This window comes from Echeneis naucrates, chromosome 19, assembly GCF_900963305.1.
Source record: "Echeneis naucrates chromosome 19, fEcheNa1.1, whole genome shotgun sequence".
In the NCBI taxonomy this organism is placed as follows: Eukaryota; Metazoa; Chordata; class Actinopteri; order Carangiformes; family Echeneidae; genus Echeneis; species Echeneis naucrates.
This window is the reverse complement of record NC_042529.1, coordinates 14,804,020-14,828,943: the sequence shown is the minus strand read 5'-3', so window position 1 is coordinate 14,828,943 and position 24,924 is coordinate 14,804,020. Positions and strand designations below refer to the sequence as shown.

Sequence of the window (24,924 nt, the reverse complement as noted above, 5' to 3'; positions counted from 1 at the left end):
GTGAGTCTTCCTGGCTGCCTGCACATACTGCACGAGTGTGACACACAAGCTTCATGAGTTCATCTACTTGCTTGTTCTTCAGCTCCTCGTTTCATTTCGCAGTGTCGTTTTCGCAGTGTCGACAAGCCACGCAGCACCATAGAAGATGCTCATTATATAACACTTATGAGCTAATCAAATCACTTGATTTTAGCTAGCTGTTTTATAAGCTGCCATTTTGGTTTATAAACTTTGCAATTTGGCTGTCGACCATCTTGGTTTTTCGTTTTTTTGGAGGAGGAGGAGCTTAGGAAGTGTGAAGGCTGGATCTGACCTGCTCTGTACTGATCCTGATTGCCAGGAAGCTTGTCAATCACGTGGAAGGCATAACCCCTTGCTCATACCTTGCATTTAAAAAATTATTATCAGGCGTACAGAAGACTAGCAACAGATCACTGACACCATAAGCTAATCAGGAAACATTTACTAAGCTAAAAAAATCAAGCATAGCCATTTTCACATCACTTCAATACAACTGAGCTTCCATTACAACCCCCAGAGTCTCCACCTGACAGTCATGCGATACAATGCAGGTCTAAGGCTCTCCAGCACTGGCTTCACTTTAGAAGTAGAGTGTATCAAATTTATCAGTAAATGTATCTATAAAATTTACACTTTGTCTGCAGTGGAAAAGGCTTCAATCAGGAGATCCAGTCGAATGACTCAGCAGAAGTGGGTATTCTTTGGCTGTGACTCAATTTTTTTTATGGAAACAAAACACCATAGTGGACCTGCTAATTTTTGCTCCTTCCTCAGGTGCTGTTAAACCAGAAACACACCTTCCTCTGAGAGTGAACTGTGGCGCCAAAGTCGTTTTTAAAAACACAATCAAAGCATCTCACAGACGCTCCAGCTGATTCTCAGGAGCACCGACCCAGAGATGAGATGTAACAGATCTGTTTATATTAGTTTACACACTGCCTATCAGCTAATTCTCCCTCCCCTTCACTGCTAGGGAAAAAGAGGTTGATCGGCTTGTCTAATGGTTTTACCTTTATTAAAAAAAAAAACCAGAGAATGCCATTTATGTTATTCACTTACCTAACATATTCCTTTCAATCAATGGAGAAGGTGTCTGGATGATCCATATTCCTGGGTTGTAATCTGACACCTGATGGTGGTAACTGTCACTTTCTGCCACCGTTTTAGCACCGCCCACAATGCGGCGGTAGTACAAACAGGAAACAGGCGTATGAGTGGATGTGAAGTCTGATGGGGTGACAGGCTGGCAGTAACACAAAGTACACACTGACTCCAGACACAGTGTTGAAATGTGAAGCTGGAGCAGATTGACAGCCCCGGCTTGTCTCGGCGACATATGTGCGGAAGTACAGATCTCCAGAGTTCAGTTGACAGAAGCCAACGAGAACCTGCAACAAAGCTACACACCACTAATGTTGAAGATAATTGATTTTTCCTTACTGATCCCACGATTGTTAATTGGCCATTGTCTTGTGGGTAATTCAATGGCTTCGGATTAAAGCAGTTGATTAGATCAGTATACACTCTGCATCTGTGCGGACACACTCACACAGATGTCTCGGCGCATTTAACCAACGTAGTTCGTGCAAATGTTCAGCCGGTGGCCCAGTACCATTTACTGCCATTACCCACAGCACTCTTGCAAAACAGTTACAGCCTCTCTTGGTGGCTGAAAGACAAACACACTAAAATAAACACATGTAGCTTCTAGAAATCTGCATCTGCAAAGTAGACAATTCTGGCTCAGTGTCCTGACCCGCTGAACATAAATGCAGGAAGAGAAATTAGTCACATCACGATTCATGGCGTTTACAATTTTCCAGCCCAAACACAAATACCAACCAATATGAACAAGCGTCAGGCAGCTAAATACACTATGACGTGATCAGTTTTCCAACTTCAAGTTGATTAATTTAAAGTTAATTAATTCATTCATCTTCTAGCACTTATCCGTTTCCGGGTTGCAAGGGTGCTGGAGCCAATCCCAGCTCACTCTGGATGATTTCAACACAAGATTCTTTTTAAAGGCAAATATTCTCTCATTGAATCTGAATATAATTTGGTGGTTAACATAATCACCGCCAGTATTGTTACTGACGTGTCATTAGATCAGAAAATCTTCATTGCCCCTGAGGCCCAATTAGGTTTGCATCAGTGTTGACATTAGCAATCCATATCATTTATATTGTCACAAAATGGATATACATTCAGTTGAGTTAATGATGGTCCAACAACCAGGACAATGACGCATTTAAAAACCCATCCAATGAAGGGATAAATGACTTCAGGCGCCCGTTTCATTTGGCTCAACCTATTCTTGTTCCAGGGCAATTGGTCTTCAAAGACCCTGGCACAAAATGAATGACTTTACAAGCTGTCATGCATGGGATCTAAAGCTTCAGTCTTCCTCAGTCCTCAGTGCCCAGTATATCCAATTTCTGAAATTCTTTTAAAGATCAATTGTGAACCACCAGGAACTGTATCGAGCTACAAGCACAGTTTAGTTCATATTCTTCCCCACACTAGGATACGAACACTCACCTGATTCCTTTTTGGTTTACAGGAGCTTAATGCATGTTCAGATGCTGCCCAACAATCCTGGATTTTTAGTCTGCCTCTCATAAAATTCAAAGTGGGCTATAGATGTGTGTTTAACATCACACATATTATATATGTTATATAAAGAAATATTTTCATATTCAGTTCTCTGTGCTGTATAAATATTGTGAACAGATGACTGACATCCAGATGTTCCTCAATTTCTGAAGCGGAAATGTCAAACTAGAGTCAGATCCTTTTTGGTAGTTGAAACTAAAAAGAAATGGGGGACCTTCAAAAAAAAAAAAAAAGTTCAGTCCACAATTACCTCGCCCACTGATTAATTGATAGTTTAAATACCATACCTTCACTGTACCGTGCCAATATGATCTATCTGCCATGGTCTGCTATAAAGAGAAAAGTGGTGATCCATCAACATTCTGCCCCCCAGCCCCCAACCCCTTCCTTCTCTATCCCACCTCCTGCAGGATCTTGTCTGCGTTTCCCTTTATAGATCAGAGGCATATCCTTTTTGCTGATGTAAGGAAGGGTGTTTTGGGACCACGATCAGACATTGTGAGAAATGGGATGGTGCTTGTTACGCTGCTTTTGCACTTCTCTTCTGATGAGTCGCAGAAAACAGATTACGCCTCATCTGGCGGCGAACGGTTGTTGCCACTTCTGCCTTCAGCTGTGACAGGAGCCTGCATGGAGGCGCAACTTTGGTGGAATAATAAATCAATCGATTAATAAATTGATTAATTAAAAAAACATAATTGATTAAATGTAGTTATCAAATTAAATTTGCATTTAAATGACGCATTAAAAATGATGCATGACTCCGACTAACAGGCCTGTTACTGTATGCGGTTGGACTGATTGGTAGCCAGCTCAGGGTGCTGATGTAAAGTGTCCAAAAGAACCAAATAAGAGCATGACATGCAGATGTTGTAATTTCAAACCTCATTTAAAACAGGCACAATGTGTAAGGCTCCCCTAGCTCCACCTTCAGTGACAGGCGACAGATGGTCTTAAATGTTTGTGCCACTTTCGTTTTGTTTTCACGACGTCGCCGTAAATAGGTAATCATGTGTTTTATCCCAGGGATTGTGTGGACCGTATTATTTTAATAATTATTGCCAGTATATTATTTCTGTTCTTTTTTTTCTTTTTTTTTTTGTGGTTGATTCCAGCCAGCTCATTTTCTTGTAGAGGGTTCGCTGTGGGACTGATCTGCGCTGCCAACGGGACGGTGTGGTGAGCTTTGCTTTGCTTCGCCACCTGTTTTCCTTTTCCCATTGTGGATTGTCGTTTTTGCTTTGGAGTGGGCAATTGTGATTTTTTGCCTTCAGATGAACTGACGAGTGACTTCGGGTTTGGGGAAGGTCATTGTGCTTTTGTGTTTATTTCATTGCTGGTCGGATTTATGTAAAATCAGTCAAATCAGTACCGGCATCCGGTCATTTTGAGTTGAAATTTGTTTAATTGCACGAAAGTGGTTGAGTTCTACTGATCATACGACTTCATTTAGTTTTTTCATAATTTATTTCTGTATTTAGAATGAGTTGAGTTTTTTTTCCCCAACATTTTTAAGGTATATCGAAGATTTCAGTTTGACACCTAGACTGCGCCTGTGACCTGTAAAAAATAGTTGTGACAGAGAGCTACAACTGAGTTTGTGTGGATTGTTACAAATGTGCTTAGTGGTAGGGCACATGCTTTGCATGGGGAGGGTTGTAGCTGTGCTTGCTGTGGCGACTCCAAATAGAGAGAGAGAAAAAATCGACAACAACAAAGAACCAGGAGAAACACGGTTCAGCTACATGTAAGACGAAGGAGCGGCTGAATGATTACTAGGAGATAGAGATCATGTGTGTGCCACCTTGGTAGTTTCCTGGTCCCCTGAGGTTTTGCAGCTGCAGCTTAGGCATGTTTTAATTATGGATCAATTCAGGTCCCATATTAATGGGTCAGCAGGCCCTGGCACTGATTTGGAGATAATTTCATGGAACAGATAAGTTCATGTTCATGTTGAGTTCCCTCCTCTGGAACCGGGTACAGGTTTGTTAAATCAACTCTAACATGTCACTTACATGCTTTGTCTCTGTCAGCTCATAATATGGATGATTTGTGGTGTTAGTAAACTGCAAATAAATATAAATGCAACTGCAGGAAACTCCCTGCTAAATTTATGAAAGGCCGGATTAACCATCAGGGCTGTTTACCACAATACGCAGAGTGCCAAGGGCACAGGCAACATGTCTCAACAACATCTCAGTCCGAGGTCACACAAAGCTTTCCGGTGACGCTGATGGTTATTGTAAAAACTAATGTGAGGTAACTTGGAGCGAATCCGATGGCCCATGTGACTTTACTTAATAAACTCCATGTCAGATTATAAAAGCATTCAGTCTTGTCTCTGAATGTCCTCACTGCCGCTCTTTCATTTCTCATTTTTAACATATAAAAGATGGTCTCTCATTGTTGAGGAGAAAAATATTATTTATTTGGTGTTTTTTTTTTTTTTTTTTTTTTTTGTCTCTTTTTGTCTTGTGGTGGCTTTATTGAAATTACTGGCCATTATGGCAAATTAAATGTTGGTGCCCAAGGGTACGGGATTGTGTTAATGTAGCACTGAATCTGTGAGTGAAAGTTTTCCAGTCACTATGTTCAGCAAAACAGAACAGAAGATTATTGACTTTTAGAACCTGACTGACCCTGTAGCTGCCTCTGGACATTAAGATAATCATTTCATCAATCAGCTGCACACAAAAGATCAAACTTGGATGATGTTCAGCATTGTTAGTCATTTAACTTAATGTGTGTGACTGTATACATACATGTATATATCATCTGTACAATAATAGAAAATATATACAATTATAGATATATGAAAAGACAGAGAGAGATTTCTAATAGATTCAAATTAACATTATACATGTACATACATATATAAATAGGAAAGAAATAGAAATGCAATGTTAAAAATAAATACTTCATAATCATTCATTATTATCAATCAATCATGATTATTCATCATTCAGACTATTCATAAATGAGGGAAATTAAAACAGAAAAAAAAATTAGATTCATTAATTAATTAAGATGACAATTTCTTTTTTAAATTGTCATTTGCACAGTTTAAATGCAAATGTAACTGGTGAATTCACAATTACTAAAATATCTCATCTTAATAATTAATTATAGTCATTTGATTACAAAACACTGAAACGAATTATACAAATTTCAGCCTATGTGAGTGTTTTTTTATAGGTCAGGTCAGACTGTGTTTCTTATTTGCTACATCTTTAATGATTAATTGATGTACTTTCTGGACTTATTTGTTTTATTTTTATATATTTATTTATTTATTTCATTTCATGTTCCTCACAGCCATGAGTTGTTGTAATTAGCGATGTCGCAACAGCTCTGTTTTCTCTAAAGACTCAGAATCTATCACTGTAGCATCTCAAATAAGGTAACAAAACTGTTCCACATTTCACTCTCATTAGATGGAAGTAACGGGCATGGGTGTCGCTGTGGCTTCACTCTATTTTGGTCATGCTCCGCAGCTGTGTTGTTATATGGCTGTGTTATAGTGCACATGTGCAGTGCGAGTAAGAGCAAAAGGGAACTCTATCTGCATTGTTGTAAGTGGCTTGTAAGAGGATCATGTCCACAGGCCTCCAAATCTCCTTTATATTTTGACTTACAGTAGCTGGAAGTCCAAGGGCTCTCACTTTCACAAAAAAACGGCCTTGTTAACACACACACACATACATACAAGTAACAATGTCGGCCATTGTTTTCTCTGACCACTTATCTTATGTGTTCTTACTTCTATGTTTCCAACTAGTAAAACACAATGAAAATGAAGAGGCGAACCAACAACTCCCTTGTTGATTATTAAGTATGGCTAGATAAATGTAAATGTAACCGCAGCACAGCAATATCTCTCTCCATTGTAACAGTATATTCAGTTCGCGCATAGAGTTCATTAAAGCACCATAAAACGAAAGCAAATGACAGACACAACCAGCTCAAAGAGTAAAGACACAACAGGGAAGGGGTTGGGAAAGCTGCATTTATTTGGCTTATTAATAACGAGACATGTTCTGGGTCACAGAGCGGTTAATGCTAGCTTGCCTTGTTTAAGTCTGATGGGACAATGAAGACTGGAGACAGCAGTTTGCTGTTACGTGTCCAGTTGCAAGACAGAATTTGACATCAATAACAAACATAGAATTAGAGCAGGTTCAAAGCGCTGAGTGGGCTGCACCGCTGTTGAAATCCAAAAATGGGCAAAGAGCAGATACTTTATGCACGCCGTTTCAATAACTGGAGTCGAGCATGTGCTCCCGTTAGCTGGGATGTCTTTCTTGAAGAATAACCCAGTAATTAATTTACAGCTAATAGCTAAGAGGGTACAGTGAGCAGACATTTACAGCTACAAATTAGTGTTAACATGGACATTGGAATAAAAAGTCACATCCATAAACAGGTAAATGAACACCCTCCAGTTGTCATGGGGGTACTGAATTATCCCCCAAAAATAAACGCTGCCCCCCCCAAGAGGCACTGCAGTTTTTTGCACTATTTCTCTCCCAAGCCAGAAAGAGCTCTCAAATCTGCAGTAATCATTGGTTCGAGATAGGACTTCAGGAGTGCTAGCTCTCATCAATGATGCGAAGCTAGTTTTTGATGTTTAGTAATTACCTCCAAACCATAGACTGGCTGCTCATTAAAGCACATCGATTTCCTTCTTACATGTGGTCAATATGGGTGGAGATGTTAGAGTGCTAATGTAATTACTTTTTAAATTAATAATGGGTGATGAGTACCGATTACATTTTTAAAGAACACACCTGACACAGCAGGGCAAGGCAAGTTTATTTGTATAGCGCATTTCATGTACACGATGATTCAAAGAGCTTCACATAAAACATTAAAAACTGAAAGCGTTTAAAAAGAAAAATAAATGACAGAGAGACAGAAACAATTTAACACACACAAGTTCCAGTGTTTTGTGAGATTACTGAAATGCAGCAGCAAATAAAAATGTTTTTAATCTTGACTGTCTGCAGCGCTGATGCATTCTGGGAGTATATTCCACAGGTGAAAAGCATCAAAGCTGAAGGCTGCTTCGCCGTGTGTGGTTCTAACTCTGGGCACAGAAAGTAGTGCTGGTTGGTTCATAATGAACCAGGAGATCCATTCAGAGCTTTATAAACCAACAACAGAATTTTAAAGTTTATTCTGTGGCAGACAGGAAGCCAGTATAAAGGTCTAAGAACAGGAGTTATATGGTCCGCTGTCTTGGTCTTAGTGAGAACTTGGGCTGCAGCAGTCTGACCTAACTACAGCTGTTTGATGGACATTTTAGGGAGACCCGTAAGGACAGTGAAGATGAAAGAATGGACAGGTCCTGCTGAGACATCTGTCCTTCAACCATCAATATGTTCTTTAGGTGATAATAGGCTGACTCTGCAGGTTATTTTTGTTCACTAAGATTAATAGTTACCTAGAGACACAAAATAGGCTCTGGCTGTGTCCGAAACCAACCCCTCACTCCCTACTCCCTATATAGGGAGATGAATGTAGTGGACAATATAGTGAACTCATTCACCAAATAAACGATCGCTTTCGGACGAAACTTTTGGTGCCGTTAATTGCATCATCACTGTTGCGCAATCAAAATATACCCCACTCACGGCTAAAGACAGGGGAAAAAAAAAAATCTGTTTATCACTTCATCTTGCACTGCGCTGTAATTTTTATTCTCAAATTTGGTCTTCTTTTATTATATTTTTATTTTCTGTTCTCTTGGCTCTTAGGTAACAGTTTTTAATTGTAATCTGAACTTTAATTCATTCAAATTGACTGTAGAGCTTCTCATGGAAAAGAGAAATTTCACTAGAACAAGAAGGAGAAATTCCTCTGTTAGTCCAGGTGTACAGTAAAAAGGAAATATTAGGTTTTCGCTGACAGAAAAGACTTCTGGTTTTCAGGAAGAAAACAAAGTTTAAAGCTGTAAGCAGCATTAACCAAAAGATTCTTTAGAACCTTGTTAAGACTTGTATATCGGCATGAAGGAGCAGGCAATGGTGTTTTGAGTTAAAGATCTCTTGTGTATCACATGAAAGTTCCCTCCTGCAGCTGTTTTATTTATTTATATTTTTTTTTGTGAAGGAGTTAGAACCACGGAGTGAAATGATAAGAAGCCAACAGTGTGTCAAATAAGGCTGTCTTCCTGTAGACACTAGGTGGAATTATGACTGCCTGGTGATTTTTCTCGATAGACCCAAAGATGAGTTCACACATCAGCTCATGGGTTGTAATTTCTTGTTTCCAGTCACCGATGCTGTGAATATGCCTCAATTTAGGACCTGCACCCTTCAGAGGCTGCCTCTGAAGACTGAATGTGTCACATTAGTCGCAACGACCGTCCCATGTCGAACGGGCCTACATATGCAGCTGACAAATGTGCCCTCCTTTTTCTAGGAAACGAAGGATCCAGCAGGTCACTCTTTACAGCCCAGCCTACCGAAAAATGTATTCCTCTCCAGCAATGAGGATAATATGGCAGCAGAAGAATACAAACAGAAGGCATGAAAACTTCCATTTTGAATATATGTATAGGATTTCAGCTAACAATGCAACTGCTAAAACCAAATCCAGGTGACAATGAAGGAAGCTCTGTAATACCATTTTGCCTCTGTGTTCTGGCCTTACTTCTAGCAAAATAATAATAATAATAATAATGCTCTTTAGTGTGAAAATAATTATCCCTCTTGGTGTTCCGATCATATAAATCCAGCCCTGGAGGCCCCTCTCATCTCAGCCAAAGTCTCTCTTTAATGATAATAACTACAGCAAAGTGTTGTAATGAATTTTACAGTGCTCTGGTGTCTGAAGTGGTAAACATTGCAATTTTAACATATAATTATTTTCTGTTCTTTCATCCAAAATAATTACAAATGTACTAGAGAGGGACTTGTGGTGGCACACATTGATTATGACTGAGTTTTGCGTTTCTGTTATATATAAAGCCAAATAAAAACAACATTATAAATGAAATAGTGTCAGGGTATTAGTTTAAGATTTGCCCAGTGCTGGGCAAGGGGCCAACCTCCAATGAATTGGTTGGCAAGTCCATGTTGCTGATGCTCATTTGGCCAATATGTTGATTTAGGTCCACTCAAATCAAAGTCGGTGTTTACTTCAAGTTAATTTGCCTCCAAGAAGAGAGAAACTATTTATCACTTTGAGAACAATATCGACAAATTGGATCTTTTTTTTTTTTTTTTTTCAAAGGAGGCCAACTCCTGTTTTTCTGTTTGAGCCAGGGAAGATTTTGCCTTCAAAGAGTAAAGCCTCCTCTGGTTCGTGTCCAGCAGAGACACCCACCCAAAATCTAACCTGCTCTCCTATTTTACTACAGCAGAGACTGTTGTTCCAATATTTTACACCACTCCATTGTTTTAGTGTTGCTATGTTGCTATGCAGTAAGTGTTAAAAACCACTACATCTCCTCTCTGAGGTTTCTCTCTGGAGCTAAAGTAACAACAGATTGGTGAGCCAATCAGAGGAGAGTCTTTGAACCTCTCTTTTGATTGGCTGGTTCCTGAGCGTTAACATATAAAAATAGATCAGAAACAAAAACCTGCGAGGTGGGATGGTGGCTCCAGTTGGGCCTGGTTTGGGGGCATGGCAGAGGGCACTGACTGATTAGTCCTGACAGCCGGTTCAAGGCTCACTTTCTGAATACAGGCAACATATATTTCCTCTGTGTGTTGGATGCTGATACTCTCACAGTATTGATATAGAACCCTGACCTGCTTTATAATGAAAGACAACATGGACATCTACTTTTATGCAATATGGGACCTTTAAAGACAAGCAGGGATAGGCAAAAAGCAGCTGCTCCATTAAAATAAGATTTTTGGATTTGATGAATGAACAGAAAAAAAAAAGTGCTGTAAAAAGTAATATCCCCAAGGCTCAATGGGTATTTATCAATCACAACTCCCTCTTTGCACTGAGACCTTTACTTGGTCACCTCAATTATATTGTACGTCCTTGCCCTAATCTGGCACTTTCTGCCCATGCTACATAGCAGAATGCATTTCCATATTAATGCTTGGAGAGTCCTCACATCACAAGAAAGTGTAAATTTGTGCGTATTTGTGCGCTCAGTTGGACAGAAACGAGAGGCTGAATTCTAATCAGAGGTGTATTTGCTCCGAGGCTGTTTCCAAAGACATTATGCGCTGAGCCCTGTTGCTGAGAAGGTTGGGAAGGTTGCCTTGAAATGCTGGGGATGTGGGGGGAGAAAAAAAGAAGAAGAAAAAGAAAAAAACAAACAAAATAACAAACAGGAAAAAATGTTGTCTGAGATGAAGTGCCTCTAAAAATGCTTGTGATTTTCTCTGTGTTTCTTTTCCTTTGCCTCACAGCGCAGCCAAATCCGCCGAAAATTCATGAAGGATGGTGGGCGTACAAGGAGGTGGTGCAGGGGAGCTTCGTTCCAGGTATGCCTCGAGACACTTTGATGCGTGGAAGTTTCCCACGGAAAAAGTGTCTTGCAAACACTTTAAATACACTGTGAGCTGCATCCTGAAGACAGTAGACTATTTCTTATTTAAGATAACGGCCATAGCTTTATTTCATATTCAGACTGGACCCCTTTATTACCTGAACAGCCAAATCTTTTCCCACAGACTTGACAGATGCCAAATCAATGCTCCCTCCACCTTCTCCATCACATAGTGCATCTGCATATCAGGCTAATCATTTTCCTGAGATTGTGTTTTTTTGTTGAGCTGAGGTGCTTTTGATCATGCCTACAGTTGGCTATGTGTCCATGTGTACGTCTGTGTGTGTGTGTGTGTGTGTGTGTCATGAAGTATTTATATGAGGGAAAATGTGTCTGAGTGAACTGAGAAGAAAATTCATATTTTGTGTGCAACCACTCCTGCAAACATCGAGGTGATCATTAACCTGTAATGATGTAGCATTAAGTTTAACGCTGAAGGTGAGAAGATTTGACATGGTAGAAGTACCAAGTGATTGTGATAGAAGTCTGAACAAATGAGAGGTATGATCCAAATAATAACTATGTTTGATACCATGCAGACGTTTTGATAATAACACGTCAGGGCAGCAGAGATGGGCTGCAAACTTGGCTGAGAACCCCTTAGATCAGGCTCGGGGGAGGGATTGATTGTGATTACTTGGTGAAATTGGTCCTGCATCACAAACATGGGATTTCTTTTTAAAACAAAGTGGTGGTAAAGGGATGGTTCAAGCCCATCTTAGCAATTTTTGAGTGCAAATGAAGGAAGCGATCAGCAGCAAAGGAGTGGAGGTTGCCCTTTTAACCTATGAGGTTATTTTTACATCCATGTCTTGGTTACACAAAGCAATAATAATTATTGTGATTTGCGCAGCTACAGTGAAATTCTTGTGCTTCCCTGGTGTGTAATGGATTCTGATGACTTGCTGTAGTGACCTCCTCTCGTCCAAGGTAGTGTTGCTGTACCACTGTGATGGCGCTGGTGAGAACGCTTTCCACAATTCTTCTACACGGTGATGAAAAAGGCTTCACTTGGACACCAGCTCCTCATCCCGGCATTTATAAGAATGCTCATGCAGAGCAGCCTCTGCTGAGCTCTTTTCACTGTGGTTGGAAGTCTTTTCAGCCCAGCTGTGGCTCTGTCAGATCTGGAGGCCCAGGAACTTGTTGCTTTCAGTCCACTCCACCGCAGCCCCTTTGATGTTGAGTGGCTGCAGAGGGGAGGCTCGTCTCTTCGTCTGGAATGAATTCTCTTGTTTTGTCAATGTTAGGTATGTTAAGATCATTGTCCTCCCTTTATACAGTGTTCTTATGAACAAGGTCCCTGTATGATGACAGCCCCCCATTGAGGCCAAGGATGGTCGTGTTGTCCGCATACTCAATGATTATGTTATTGCCCTATGGTGGAAGTGCAGTCAACATTGTGTAGTGAGAAAAGTTTGGGGCTGAGACAACAGCCCTGTGGGGTTCCAGCACTCACTGTGAGGACTGCTTCCCCATCCTCACCACCTGTGGTCTCTCTGTAAGGAAGTCCAGCATCCAGTTACAGGTCAGCGTTGGTATTCCCAGGTCTGCTAGCTTCTTCGGTCTGATCGTATTCAAGGCAGAGCTGTATTCCAAGAACATGAGTTGTGTGAGCATATGTGTTTGGACTTTCCAGATGTCTGTGTGCTGAGGTGCCAAAGCCACCGCGTCATCCAATGAACTGTTCGGGCAGTGGACAAACTGGAGGGGCTCCATTGTGTCTGGGACCATGGCGCTGATGTTTTCTTCTCCAGGGAGGTTTAGAATTATGGGGGACTGTTTCCTGTGTTGAAAATGTCTGCGTATACCTTTGCCAGCACATGTTCTGCACATGCCCTCAGGACCCTTGGTGCCACACAATGTGGTCACCTGCCTCAGCACACTGAAGACCTGGGTGTGTGTGACCTAGAGTCTCCTCTGGGTTGTGGGGGGCTTCAGGGGGTGTCTTTTTTGTGCTGGTTATCTGAATCTGGCATAAAAACTGTTGGGTGGGTTAGGGTTACAGGTCTGTCTGCATCCTTCCTGTAGTTGGTGACTGATTTTATTCCCTTTCATATACTCCTGGTGTTGTTTTGTTTTCCCATTAGCAGCTTTCAAGTCTTTGGGTGTGTGTTCTCTTGGCAGCCTTGATATCCCCATTTGAGCACATAATGGGCCTGTCTGTATTCCCTGGCATCTCCAGATCTCCTGACTTGAATGATGCACACCAGTTTCTGATCTTGTTGCGTACATCCATATTAAACCAGGGCTTTTGGTTGGGATATACACAAATTCTCCGGGAAGGGATGCACATGCAGGTCAGTATTACTACTCACCTACTACTACTTTGTGATTACTATCCATGGCCTCCATGACATCAAATCAAATCAAATCAGATTTATTTGTATAGCGCCAAATCATAACAAAATTACATCAAGGCACTTTACATATATAGCAGGTCTAGACCAAACTCGATGAGCAAGCACTTGGCAACAGTGGCAAGGAAAAACTTCCTTTAAGAGGCAGAAACCTCAAGCAGAACCAGGCTCAGGGGGGGCGGCCATCTGCCTCGACCGGTTGGGTTGAGAGAGAGAGAGAAAGAGAGAGAGAGAGACAGGCATTGAGGGGGGGGGGGGGTTGCATGAAGTTCATGGAGTTGAGCTGTAATACAGAATTCATGCTATATGGGACCAGCAGGTGTTGAAAATGTTCATATCTGTGGCTTCCAGGCAGCACTGCAGTTACACGACTGCATCATTACTCCACATCTTCACAGTCCTGACCCTGACTGAGTCTGCTTTAAGCCTCTTGGTGTAGGTGGGCTGTGACAAGATGGAAAGGTGGTCACATTTGCCAAAATGTGGGGGGGTAATTGATAAACTGGTGTAATTTGGGGGTGTTTTTCCAGAGATCACAGTGATTGAGGTATCCTGAAATGATAATAGCAGCTTCAGTTCTTCAAGTGCCCTGTCCTCGTTAGCTGAGGGGGGCGGATACACTACACTCAAAACAACACATTGCAGCTCTCTGGGCAAGTATAAATGGTCTGCACTTCACGGTAATTTATTCCACACCTCCAGGACATGCCTGTGATATGGCTATGTTGTCCGTGGTGCCCCAGGATCGCTGTACCTCGAGTTACTCCTCCGCGAGTTTGAATAAACCCACATGGATCACTTGTGGATGGAGGAATAAAGGAACCGCAGATTTTCATCATCTTTTTTTTCAATTTCTCAGGAAAAAATTGTCTGATACTGAAAAATCTGGAATATTTATGTATATGGGTTGACACCTACGTTTATGGCAGGACTGTTCAGGCTTGGTGGAAGTGTTTGCTTCACTGAGTGCCTTTCTGGTGTACCCGTACCCCAAGCGTGCCTGGTGGCACTTTCACAGATTCTCTCATTCACTGACAGGGTTCAGAGAGACAGCTGGGTCTTTAAGAGATACCTGTTGTCAGCAGCCACAGGTTGGGAGTGTTTTGGGTTTTTGCTCCTAAACTTGAAGGGAACACGGCAAATCTGCTTCTTTTCAGTTACTTTAACTGGATGCTGCTTTCTTTTTAAATTGCTAAATTAAAGTGAGCTAATTTTCTCCAATTCCAAAGTAATGACCACATGGATGTAGCCCTAAGAGCATTAACCCTGAGACCCTTCAATTAAATCACAAAAAAAACTTTTTAAGCCTGAAGACTTGTTAAAATTATCATAATTTTTCATAATCCCAATCAAGACACACAGTAGGAGAACCAATTTAGATGTATAAATTGAATTATTTCAGAAACACAAATAGCTTCAATAGAATAATTCCAGGTTTTGAAGAACCAGCCAGTTAAAGTTTTTTTTTTTTTTTTTTTTTGTGTGTGTCAACATTAGCTTCATATTCCGTATCAGCTCTGTAATATCCATAATATCCGCTGGGTTAACTTTGTATACCTTTTAAGTTTGTATACCAGTAAAAAAAAAAGAAAACAAAACATTTTTTTGACACAAACGTTTTAAAGTTAACCTTCTAACTTTGTCGTTGGATTAAAGTTGGTAGGTTGTGCTGAAGGCTGTGGCTTAGGATAGGGCTTCAGTAAAATAAAAGTGATTTAACACGATGGGGGAGCGTGGTGCTGTGGTTTGTACACACTACGTAAAAGCATCTGTTTCCCAAAGCAAACACTCCGGCCTCCCCAGCATGTCCGGGCATACATAAATAAGAGGCTGTTTGTCCTTCCCTCTGGCATCAACCACTAACCGGTTTGTTGCTCCGTTTATATTTGGGCTATCTCCTCTAGCTGTTTTTCACGGCACACTTGCTTTTACTAACCACCATACAACAGCTGGAGCAGTTTAACACTATTCATGGTCCTCCAGTGGCTGTGTGAAGAATTCCCAACCCAGTCACCTGGTTCTGTAGCCAGCAGGATTTCATAGCAGGGACATGAAAAAGAAAGGGAGGATTAGGAATGAGGAACAAGATTGAATGGACATATTCTATTAATGCACTTAGTCTGCTTGGACATTGAGCACACACATGCAGAAAAAAGTACTATGTGTCCTCAGTTTCAAAGTAGCACTTCTCTAACCTTTAATCATCATGCAGTGCGTTGCTATGAAAAAAATGAACTTGTCTGTGAATATCACACCATCGACAGTTGTATGGCGTCATGTCCAAACTCAAAACAGGTATGTTTGATGTGTAGCTGAAGTAATATTGTTGAAATTTAAATGGAAATGACATATCACGATGTCTCCAATCAACTTCGAGACCAGTTTCTTTACCAAATCATCAAGCACCACTGTACAAAATCCTAGGCCATTTGCAATCCAGCAGGACAGATAATCACATTTGTGTCTGAGCTGTTTCTGAGCACTCTAAATTAGCTTTGGCCTTTCTCAGAGATGCTGTAGTCACTATTGCTTTCCCTACTTAGCCAATTTTAGCATTGACAGATCTTTGCTATAGACTATACATAAGTGTAGTCTGGGGATGAAAAGTGAAGGCAATGATCAACAGCCTTAAACCTTCTGTTTAAATCAAGAGCCATTCGATTTAAACAAAATGGGACTTGATGGCCAAGCAGTTGAAACCTTTAAATATCTTGGAATCGTGTCGGATGAATTTCTCTGAAAACGCAGACTACGTCTTAAAAAATTGCTCACAGAGTCTCAACCTTCTTAGGAGATTAAGAAAGCCTTGGGGTCAGTCAGCAGATCTTAGAGTTAGTGAATACTGCTCGTGTTGAAAGTGTCCTTCTTTTTCATCTTCCTGCAAGGTTTGGTCACTGACAATGGAAATGCAACAGCAAACTAAACAGGATTGTGTCAGTGTGAAGCCAAATACTGGGAAAAACCACAAAAGCCTCTTGAGTGGCGCCTACACTGAGAGGAAGAGAAGAAAAGCTAGGAAAATCCTAACAGGCAGCGCCCATATCTCTCTAGCGTTTTTGAGCTTCTGAAATTTGGGAAGCACTATACAGTTCCTTTGAACAAGGGGGTCTTTGAAAAGTCTTTTATCGCAAATGCCATTTACCTCCTTAATTCGTTTAGTGGCACGCACACAATAACATGAATTGCTCTATTGTACTTGTATCTTAACTGTGTTTTATTCCTTGTTGTCAGTTCTTAACATTTTATGACTTGTTGGATTTAACATCATCATTCATTCAGACCGATGGGCAATTTAGTGTCGCCAATTAACCCGAACATGCACGTCTTTGGACGCGTTCAGCATTATGTCAATACACTTTAGATTAAAGAGATGGATGGTTCAAGGATGGTAAGCATATAAAAATTCTTTAAATGAAAGGTAAAGCAATTTAATCTTCTGTTGAGGTTAGCATGTTAACTGGTTTGCTGTAGCACGTCCTGTCTTGTAGCACTGCTTTCATGAGAAGTAACACTAAACAGAACACGTAAGGAAACCTGAAGGAACCGCATTATGTGGTAGGGAAAAGCGATATGCAAATGTTAATGTGCAACAAGTGTTTAAGTCAGGGTTAAATGGTTTGTGGCCTATCATCAGTTTATTTATTTTTTTTCCTGTGTTTGTTTGTTTTTTCCCCCACATATCTGGTTGAAGTATTTATTCCCTGGCTGGTATATTAGTTTGCGAGTTTTAGTGCAATCAATGCCAGCATACAGTATATATTGTTTACTAAATATATACACTCCTGCGTGGTGTGGGAATGCTCAATTCTGCTGACCTTTAACTAGCACGGCAAAACAAATACACAAAGGTACAAAAAAAATGACATAAAAACTGTATATGAAAGTGGGGGCAGGGTTCCAGCCGGCTAATGGGCGGCCACTGTAAAGCTCCACAGTCATATATCAGTACACAATGCTGAAGATCATTATTTTTTGGGAGTACATTATTTGTGTGAAAAATTAGGAAAATACTTCCTTTTTCTTCATTTGGCTTGACTTAAAGAAATAAATCATGTGAATCAAACTGCCCATTTATCAAATCTATTAAAAAACCAAAAGAGTGAAGTCATTGATTATGCTGCGAGAAACTGCTCAACTGAAAAGCCCACAAAGTTAATTTTATGCTCGTCAGTTCTTTAATTGATCAGGATTTAATCTGATCCATGTGTTACTTAAATGTATCGGTATCAGTCCTGAAGATTGATCCAACATTTTGCAGGCCCACTGCAATGCTGGACTGCTGCCTTTGTCGTTTGACTTTACATTTAATGATTTTATCACCAATCCCCATTAAGGTTGCCTTGAGAAAGACCTTCTGAAAAAATGTCAGCAACGGCAAGATAATGTGTGGCTCAGAGTGCGGTAATCCTGCCGCTGCCACGATGACCAGCACACAGTCTTTATATTGTGTATTCAGATGATCCAGTGTGACTGTGCTGTCACACCTTCGGCTTTATTAATGGATCCCAGTCCCTTCCTTTCTCCATCCTCCCCTCATCGTTCCCTGCAATGCTGTCTCCAGCTAACAGGGGAAAAGCCAGACAGCTCCAGACTCTGCCCCAGTGCCCCGTTACATCACTTCAACTGGGAAACCTATAGCAGAATTATGGCAACGCAAAGGAACAAATGTACGACACATATATATTTATAAAGAGAGTAAGATCTCAAACAGGGAACTCGTCTCAGACTCTTGGACCCGACTGTATATATAAAGAACAGTATAATCAAATAAGAAACTTCTGCCTCCACTATAATAAAGTTAGGTTACATTATTATGGGAAAATTCTCCAACAGCTGCTGCAGGCTGAGTGCACTTCTTTTATTCTTTTATTATATTTAGTTTTTAGTCATTTAAAACCACATCGACCTCTCCCTCCTTTATTCCCGTGACTTTACTATGACAGCTTTGTTCATATTTCCTAATTTTTTTGGTTCACTTTTACTCCTAAAAAAAATTTTCCCTGTCCTCTTGCTGGTGGACTTTGCATTCATGGGAAATATTATGAAGAAAATGGATCAAAACATTGAGTAACGGTGGGCAGAGTGACCCTTTTAAAAAGTGTGTTTCCTGAAAGGTTTGAGGCCACTCTGCCGATGTACACTTTCCCCTGTGCTCCTGATTTGAGGACTCGGCTTCTGACTACAGGCTCCACGCATTATTCTGGCCACTGTGACGTTTTCACAGTATTAATATAGAACCTAGATCAAATTTGCAATAAAAGAAGACATGGAAATCTACCTTTATAAAACTGTTCAAAAAGTGAACGAATTTGGAACCACACCGCTTATTTAAAATCTGTTAGCGTGGGTGTTCAGTAATGAATTAGTAAGGCACTAGTTTGGATGATTTTTGTGTGTGTGTGTTGTTGATAATGCTGTTAACAAAGCGTGGAGGACAGCTCTTGATCTGAAAAGTGTGAGCATCCTATCTCGCCATCGGTCCTTATCACACATCTCTGCATCTGATTTGTAGTTTTCCAAGGCCCCTCTAACCGCCGTCAGAGCGTTTTGCCACAGCTTCTCGTCACAAAAATTTTATTTAATCCTGTGTTCATCCCTCCTTACTCGCTTTCTTGATAGCCACTTTTGTTCCCAGCGTTCAAACAAGCTTCTGCAGTTTTCCAACAGACTTGTGAGCTGATTTACTTTTGTTTTTTCTCCCCACATCCCACTGAAACAAGAACCAAGCAATTATAGAAATTTAGCTACTAGATGTAAAGTCCAAAAAGCAGCGTTGTGAAAAATCCCTTTAAATGTATTTTTTATTTATTTTTTTTTTCCCACTGATCCAGTTAAGCCTCTCTGTGTCAGCGGAGGAGGCTAATTGGCAGGTATTTTGTATACGTCTGCTAGGTACCAAGCTCTACTTCCAGTGACAATTGCTGATCGTAAACCAATTAAAAGAGCACCGACAGAGCCAGTGGGGGCCGTGCACGTCGTTTTGTTTATGGGTGGAAAATTGATATACAACAATGCTTTGGCAGCCTTGTCGACTGTACCCAAACCCACCCCTGTGCCGTAGGTGGAAACAAGCATCTGAGATGTGTAGAAGTCTGTGCAGAGTGGGGGCAGGGTTTGATGAGGAGAAGCCTCTCGGTGGTGGGATCAGTGCACTCACAGTCGAGGAGATGTCTTCTGACAGCCAACGCTGCACACCAGAGGCTGTTTGATGGATCCCCAGTATGTAAAGAAACAGATTTGGCCTCATGCAGGCCAGTTGCAGGGTAAAATTCTTCTACCTTTCATGATGAAATATTACTGTCTGCACTATTACTACAATGCAGCTGCACAATTTTTCCACTTGGGCACACACAGTGGTGCCATCCCACCCAACCCCTTCCCATCATCGTTTTCCTGTTGTGTTGAAGTGTCAACAAATGAAACGGGAAACACCATGGATTTGTTCAACTTGATCTGTTTTAATAAATGTGAGGAAAAAGAACAGAATCTTACAGGATATTGCAGCTACGACTGGCTTTTTCTCCGAGTGTGTATCCACAGCACTGATACATTTGAATTCACTTTACCTTTTCAGCCATTTTACTAATCTGTACAGTTGTGCACTCACCTGAGGATCAACAAAAAAGTTCATTCATTCACTCATTTTTCATCGCTTATCTGTTTCCGGGTCGCGGAGGCTGCTGGAGCTAATCCCAGCTCACATTGGACGAGGGTGGGGTACACCCTGGACAGGTCATCAGTCCATTACAGGGCAAACACACGGAGACAGAGACAAACAACCACTCACACTCACACTCAGACCTTAGGATAATTTAGAATCACCAGTTAACCCAAACATGAGGTCTTTGGACACTGAGAGGAAACCAGAACAGGGAGAGCATGCAAACTCCACACAGAAAGGCCCCAGGCCAGGAACCAAACCCGTGAACTTCCTGTCACTTTATTTTTATTTTGATTGAAAAATTTCAATCTGATGACAACTGTTAAAGACAAAATCATGAAGTTCAAAGAAAGTGAAGGGAAACAAGATTTACTTACGATTTATGATGTAACTTACAAAACAGTAACTTTCCAGGACAAATAATTGGAAAACTAGACAAAATAATATCAAAACACGGCTTGCCATAACATGGGAGCTTTAGAGTAAATTCCATATAACTGAGTTTGTGAGTTGAAAGAAAGGACATGGTCCACAGTGCTGAGCTCTCTGTAATATACAATGAAAGGTTTATGCATTTTAACCTGTTTTCATTGATTTAAATGCTTTGTGCAAACAATTATCTCAACCTCACTGAAACAGCTCCATCAAAAACAGAACATTAGCGCCTCCCTAAATGAAGTATTTAGTACTGGACTGTTGGCGCTCCTGATAAATCTGGAGCTGAGCATGTGTGTGTGTGTGTCTCTACATTATCAACCCTGAAGTTGCCTGGTCTGCTGTTGAATTTGGCTATTTCAGTTCATGCATTCAGGTACGCTACACCTGTAGGAGAGGAGAAAGGGACATGGGGAAAGAAAAGAAAAGAAAAGGGAAGTTGTGTTTATTTTCACCTCCAAAATCTGATGTCTGATGACGCAATGATTCTATCTATCGACTCTGCCTGCCTCGTGCATGTTACTGCCCTTCCAGTGCTCAAGTGTCTGATTGATATTTGTAGTCAAACACAAACCTCCACTACAGCTCATATCTTGGTGTCTCCTTGTGTTGCTGCTTTCTGTCTCTCTAAGTAAGTGCATGTGTGTGAGGGAATTCACACTCAGCCTGCTCATAATAAAAGAAAGAATAAAACCCTGCGTGGTGGCACAGCTCACTGTCAGAGAGGAGTGGAGGAATGGATGAGCTGCTCAGCAGGCCTGCGCACGCACACACACACACACACACACACACACACACACACAAACACACAGTGGAAAATATCATCACCAATTTCAGCAGAGGGGGGAAACAAGTTGGACTGCTGTTAGGGTACTATTTACATTTTAGGTAACCTTATCTCAATTACTAATATGATATTTGGAAAATCCTATTCTCAAACACACATGCACACACATACACAGTCTGTCAGAATGCAATCAACACACATGTACAGTCACACGCAGCACAGAAGCACACTTGCGTGCACACAGTGACAGCTGTGGGTATTAAGTGGCAGCGTGATGGATGGGGTTCAGACAGGATGGCCCTTATAACCTCCCCTTTATTTACCCTCCAGTGACTGACAGACGAGAGGAGACAGGAGAGGAGGAAAGAAAGCAGATGGAAAAGAGGAGGTAGGAGGTAAGGAAACTTTTTCAGAAAGTAGGAAAAGAGAAGAAGGAGATGTAGGATACGCCAGGTAACAGGTTGATAGAGGAGCAGAGGAAAGGAAATATGGAAAGAGGAGAAGAGAGGAATCAGGTGAAGGAGGGAGAGGGGTGGAAATGAAATAGGCTAAAATAGGAAAAGAGAAGAAAGAGATGAAGGAAAGGGTTTATGAAAATGGAATACCTAAAGAGAGGAGGGAAAGAAACATAGATAGAGGAACTTAGAAAATGTTGGAAATAGGGAAGGAAACGTGGACAGAGGACGCAGAAATGAATGCAAGAAATTTGAAGTAAGGGTAAGGGAGGAAAAGAGGAGAAGGGAAAGCAAAGGAATAGGAAGTAGGATGAGATGAGGCGAGGAAAACATGAAGAAAGATAAAATGAAAAGATGAGTGAAGAACATTACAAAGGAAACCTAAGTGGAGAAGTGGAATAAAAGACATGAAGGAGACGTGTCAGTCGGAGGCATAGTCAGACTAAAAGAGATGAAATGACTGCAGAGTGGGAAGAGAGAAGAGGGGAGGAGGAGAGGGAAGATGAAAGAAATGAGATGAGAGAACGGGAGAGATAGGAGATGGACAGGGTGGGGGTTGGCGGCGGGAGTGGAGGGGTGAGGAGAGATGTCAAGTCCATGTGAGGAGATGAAAGCACAGGCAGCTGAGTGGAGGTTAAGAGAAAGAGATCGGCACAATAAATACAGTTGAAGGCTGGTCGTCAGGGCGGTGGATTTTCCTCGAGGGCCACACAAAGAGAGAGTGGGAAATTGAAAGAAAAAAAGTATTTGTCGTAGTCAACATTGACCACCGTAATGATGGATGAAGACACCTTCCTCACCTCCTGCAGAACTTTCAGCTACCACAGGTCAATGTGAATTTGTGGCTGGCTGTGACTTGGTGATTGTACGAAGTCACCACGAGCGCCGCTGGCCTCCGTTTTACACCAACTTCAGGAAAAGGTTCTTTCCACACGCTCTCTCTCTCTCTCTCTCTTTCGATCGGCGCTCATCACTGGAGATGGGCCCAGTCAAAACTGTCTGTCTGGGTAACTCTCTATCTTCTACTCCATCATTATTTAATCTCTCTCAGACCCACCACAGTTGGTCTGACTCTGAAATACCAGCTCTCTCAAATGTTCTTACGATAAACTGCAATCACAAATTGAAGCGGCCCTTGCACTTCAATGAACTTTGGAGCACCATACCCAAAACGCAGCTTTGCAGACCATGTGGCAGCAGCTGGGATCAACCCTGATTTTATATTCCATCTTAAGTGTGACCAAGAAAGTAGACCATACAATGGAAATATCATGTACATCAAAGGATAATGGTCACTCGAGAGTCCCTTTAATTCCATTTTGGTATGTTGATGTCTTCAGTGTGAGACTGACACACACATGAACACATGAAACACATGAAAAATGGGGCAGACTGAACAAAGTATATTTCAGCCACTTCATGGCAAAATATCAAAATCAGTTGTCCTGCCAATTAAGCTTCTTCTCCCACACTTTGGAGATGATTGGACAAAGTATAACAGACTTATATTTACTTCCTGTGGAAAAAAAAAAGATGAAATATTGTAATTTCTCAGAGATATTAAAGCCTCCAAAAAGGCAGCACATTTTTAGAAGAATAATAGTAAACACTACAGTGTACACTTTATTACTGTGAAGTAAATTGCTTACTTTCTAGTTTTATTTTGTGGGTGCAGGAGTAATGAAGGCCATCCTTAAAGAAGCAAAAAACAAACAACAAAAAAACAGAAAACAAAAAGAAGCTCCATCGTCAAACCAATATATGAATCCAAACTCCTGGCTTGCATCTTTTTGCCACAATCATTTCAACTAAACGCCGGATATCTGGAGGTGTCACATTCGGTGTAAAACAAGTTGACTTGTGTCCTTTAGTTGAAAGAATTAATCCGTTCATTGACAAAATTGCCACATTGTTGTGCAGCAGTGCGCAGCAGTGTTCCACCACGCCCTGCTGGTGCCCCATCAAACGGTGTCTGCACATTCAATGTCTTTTGACTGTATCCTAAACTGCTGAGAGATGAAGGTTTTTATGGTTCTGCTTATGCAAATTGATTCTCTGGGTTAAGGTTTGTCAAAGATCATGTTCAAATATGCATATGTGGCTCCAGCACAGAGGAGCACGTAAACCCACTGCTTGTTATTAATCGGAAACATCATAAAACGTGTGGATTTGGCTGGCTGACCGCAAGGGCACGGGCAGCCAAGTTTCCTCTCCTGAAGACGGACTGCTCTCTATCTCACCAGAGTTATCTCTGCCAAATAGCATTTCCTGTCACTGATTCTGACTTCGTGTACTGAGGGGATTACAAATTGTGATATAAGTCAAATAATCTGTGGCTGTCTGAGTCTGCTGCAGGACAAAGACGATTAAAGGGGAAAACACACGATTACATCTGCTTCCCCTTGTCTGCCCGTCCTGTTTGTTTTAGGTTATGTGCTTTTCTGTCAGCCACTGCGCTTGTGTGTTTAGCTTCTCAGAGTGGCATTTAGGAGAATTAGCATACAGCGTGTGTGCGGAGCAGCTGTGTACCTACAGTACAGTAAATTGCTGATGCTTGTACTCCAGTCTTTGCTTTGATTTACATTGCCTTGGTAAATCGCGTTGTGTTAGATTCCTTGCATGCCGCCCCAGAAGGAAACAAATGGTACACAATGCTGGGGACAGATTGCTTACAGATGCCATGAGTGGCTTTTGTGATTTATCTTTGCTCCCTCGGAAATAAGATGTTTTCTTAATGTGTAGTGTAAGTAAAGGCGTCACGTCTTTGGATTGATTTTGCTTTCAAAGCTTTGCATTGAGAGTTTTTCTTTCTTTTTCAGCAATAACCAAACCGGCAGCCAGAGGTGGGCAAATGAAACAATGGTTGTACAGTGACTCTGTTGTTGATAAAACTTCTTCTTGTCTTCGAGGATCTGCAGAGGGATGTCAGCAAAATGCAAACGCCTGGTATTATATCAAAGGTTTGTGTTGTGGTGCCTGCTGAGCTCGGAGAGATGTAAAGATTAAGATGCATCCTCGGGCTCTCCGCACTCTCCTATTTTGCTTATGGAGGCAGAATAGCAGCTTGCATG

General features: G+C 41.2%; 1 protein-coding gene across 1 annotated transcript in view; it reads left to right on the top strand.

Annotated features, from left to right (window-relative positions):
- ca10a (carbonic anhydrase Xa) overlaps window positions 1-24,924 on the top strand; it is a 233,486-nt gene that overhangs the window by 20,822 nt on the left and 187,740 nt on the right. The window contains exon 2 of the mRNA XM_029527971.1: window positions 11,016-11,090. Coding sequence (XP_029383831.1) covers window positions 11,016-11,090 — 75 coding nt within the window. The remainder of the gene's footprint in view (window positions 1-11,015; window positions 11,091-24,924) is intronic.